At 41.6% G+C, this 2,894-nt stretch overlaps 1 protein-coding gene across 4 annotated transcripts in view; it reads left to right on the top strand.

The window, feature by feature from the left end:
* Positions 1-927: 927 nt before the first annotated feature.
* Positions 928-2,894, top strand: part of LOC123962339 (E3 ubiquitin-protein ligase TRIM21-like) — a 12,655-nt gene continuing 10,688 nt past the window's right edge. For 2 of the 4 annotated variants that reach the window (XM_046038400.1, XM_046038397.1), the window contains exons 1-2: positions 928-1,054; positions 1,998-2,879. In XM_046038400.1, coding sequence (XP_045894356.1) covers positions 2,001-2,879 — 879 coding nt within the window. In that variant the 5' untranslated portion in view covers positions 928-1,054; positions 1,998-2,000. The remainder of the gene's footprint in view (positions 1,055-1,997; positions 2,880-2,894) is intronic. The other 2 variants (XM_046038398.1, XM_046038399.1) reach the window with 2 other exon arrangements.

Raw genomic sequence — 2,894 nt, 5'->3', positions numbered from 1 at the left:
AACTTGTAACAGCTTATTATAACAAGAACAGAACCTGCAGCAGGTGACCAACAATTCTTAATAATCTATCTGCATGATGAATCAGTTTGGGAAGAGATGGAACCCAAACGGAAGAGTGAATGAGATGGTTATATGTCAAATAATGCATAATGTATGAGATAATTTAAAGTAATGTAAAGCTTTTGTTAAGTTTAGTTAAGTTTGAGCAGGTAATGTTGAATCCTAAACCGTTTTGTAGAGAATAAATGAGAGCTGAGGCCGCCATCTGGTGGAGTTTATAACAAACTGCAGCCTGAGGCATGCTCTTCATGAATAACTATCACCAGTCTGAACTAATTACATGAATGCAAAAGTTAAATAAATCTTAATCTCATACACTCTCAAATGTCTACACTGCATGGAAATAAAAGTGAATCCCTGTTTTCTTATAGACACTACGCATCTTCCAGCTGTGGAAAGTAATTAAGGCCTACTACTCTCTGTAACGGAGGAACATCAAATCACAGAGAAGCCTACTTTGTGGCTCAGTGACAAAAGTTTTCCATCTCAGTGTTTCTTCACTTTTCTCTGTAATGTGATCAGAAAGAAATGTGTCACATAAAAAGGAGTTGGGAAATAGTTGGGAAAGCAGCAGGAAAGTGAAATTAAAGGCTAAACAGTGAGCTGAACAGTGAGTGTTTGTGGGATTGTAGAGGGAGCGTTGTTGTAGATCAAAAGATAGAGCATGTTCTTAAATTTCTTACACCGACCTCTTTTGTTATGTTGTCAATTTGTAATTGTATGTGCTGTTGGCTGGTGTATACTTCCATTGTAGAAAGCCATGTCAAGGTTTTTCCCAAGGAAGCAATAAAACCTCACATCCTGCACAAAGAGGAGGAGCAACAGTGAAAGAGGAGAGCTGCAAAGTCACATTTCCTCAAATGAAAGTGAAAGTGTGTCTGAGTGACAGCAGAGCTGCAGTCGAGACAAGTCCCTCCGTTTCTCTCTAAAGAAATATTCAACTGAATCCATCAGGTTTTTCTCAACAAAACAGCAGAATCTCTGCCAAACCCTGGTGAGTACACGGCCCTACAAAGCCAAAATGCTCTGACTCAGTATTTGGTCAAAGTTTAGTTCAAACCAGAATCTGACTGTTTTACATCTGTTTTACCAGATAAAAGATATGATGTCATAGAAAAGTGTCATTTTCCATAAAAACAACATGTACATAATACCAGAACTACATAACAGAGGTAGAAACTAAACCATAGTGACTGTCCCCACATGCAGCCACAGCTAGCATTAGCTTCAGCTAATTTACCCACTTCTCCTCGACCCATTTCCTGTTTTGATGCTACAAACTGCTAAAGCTAACTAGTCTAGGTGAGGTGGTCTTTGGATTGTCCAAAGGGCAGAGATTCTGGTTTTATGTTCCTTTTACTGCTTAAGAAGGCATAAAACTGACTTTTTAAAACTTTTACAGCTGTTACAAACTTTGGTAAACAGAGTTAAAGCTTAAAGTTTCCAGTTGCTCTCTGCTGTTCTGCATTTGGGTCTTTGATTTGTCTTATTGTCGTTTCCCATAAACATGTGTAGTTTAATGCTGGCTAATGTATTAATAATGACATTTATGTTCAAATCATATTTTTGAGTAATATTCAGAGAAATAGTGTTTTCCCCGGGCAGCCAAAGTAAAGGTTTTGGAATGAAGATCTCCACGTTATCACTTATTTTCTGAGCTTGGTGATCTCATAGAAATACCACAGCACATCTGAGCTCTCCTTCACTCGCAGTATAGTCCAGGACCTGACTGAGTAATGAGCTGTCTCAGTAAATCAGATGCTGAATACATGCAGACTGCAGCCGCACATTCATGACAACCACAGCTCATATTTGTATTTGTATAACAACAGAACTCAGGATGACTCTCCTGATATCATTGTTTGTTTGATTTTATGAATCAAAAGATATTTAATTACAGTTTTGTTGTTTCCATTTTTCTCACTTGTTGTCCTCAGAGTATGGATATGTCTGCTGTCAGCTGTCTGCTGACTGAAGATCAGTTTCTGTGCTCCATCTGTCTGGATGTGTTCACTGATCCAGTTGCCATACCATGTGGACACAACTTCTGTAAAACCTGCATCACTGAACACTGGAATAGTAATGTCCTGTGTCAGTGTCCCAACTGTAAAGAGGTTTTCAACACAAAACCTGAGCTGCAGGTCAACACTTTCATCTCTGAGATGGCTGCTCAGTTCAGACAGTCTCAACAGAAAGCCAGCAGCAGCAGCTCAGAGCAACAAGCTGCCAAACCAGGAGAAGTTCCCTGTGACGTCTGCACTGGAACCAAACTGAAGGCCCTGAAGTCCTGCCTGGTGTGTCTGGCCTCCTACTGTGAGACTCACCTGGAGCCTCATCTGACAATGGCAGGCCTGAAAAGACATCAGCTGATCGACCCTGTGGAGAACCTGGAAGGCAGGATGTGTACGAAGCACGATAAACTGCTGGAGCTGTTCTGTAAGACCGACCAGATGTGTGTCTGCATGCTCTGCACTGTTTTAGACCACAAGACACATGATGTTGTTCCTCTGAAAGAAGAATATGAAGGAAAGAAGGCCGAGCTGGGGAAGACAGAGGCTGAAACTCAGCAGATGATCCAGAAGAGACGACTGAAGATTCAGGAGATCAAACGCTCAGTGGAGCTCAGTAAGGAAGATGCAGACAGAGAGATAGCAGGTGGTGTTCAGGTCTTCAGCGCTCTGAAGGAGTCTGTTGAGAGAAGCCAGGCCGAGCTCATCGACACGATCAAAGAGAAGCAGAGAGAGACAGAGAAACAGGCTGAAGGCTTCATCAAAGAGCTGGAACAGGAAATCTCTGAGCTGAAGAAGAGAAGCTCTGAGGTGGAGCAGCTCTCA

The sequence above is a fragment of the Micropterus dolomieu genome, linkage group LG22 (assembly GCF_021292245.1).
Source record: "Micropterus dolomieu isolate WLL.071019.BEF.003 ecotype Adirondacks linkage group LG22, ASM2129224v1, whole genome shotgun sequence".
NCBI lineage: Eukaryota > Metazoa > Chordata > Actinopteri > Centrarchiformes > Centrarchidae > Micropterus > Micropterus dolomieu.
This window is presented reverse-complemented; position numbering and strand designations above follow the sequence as displayed.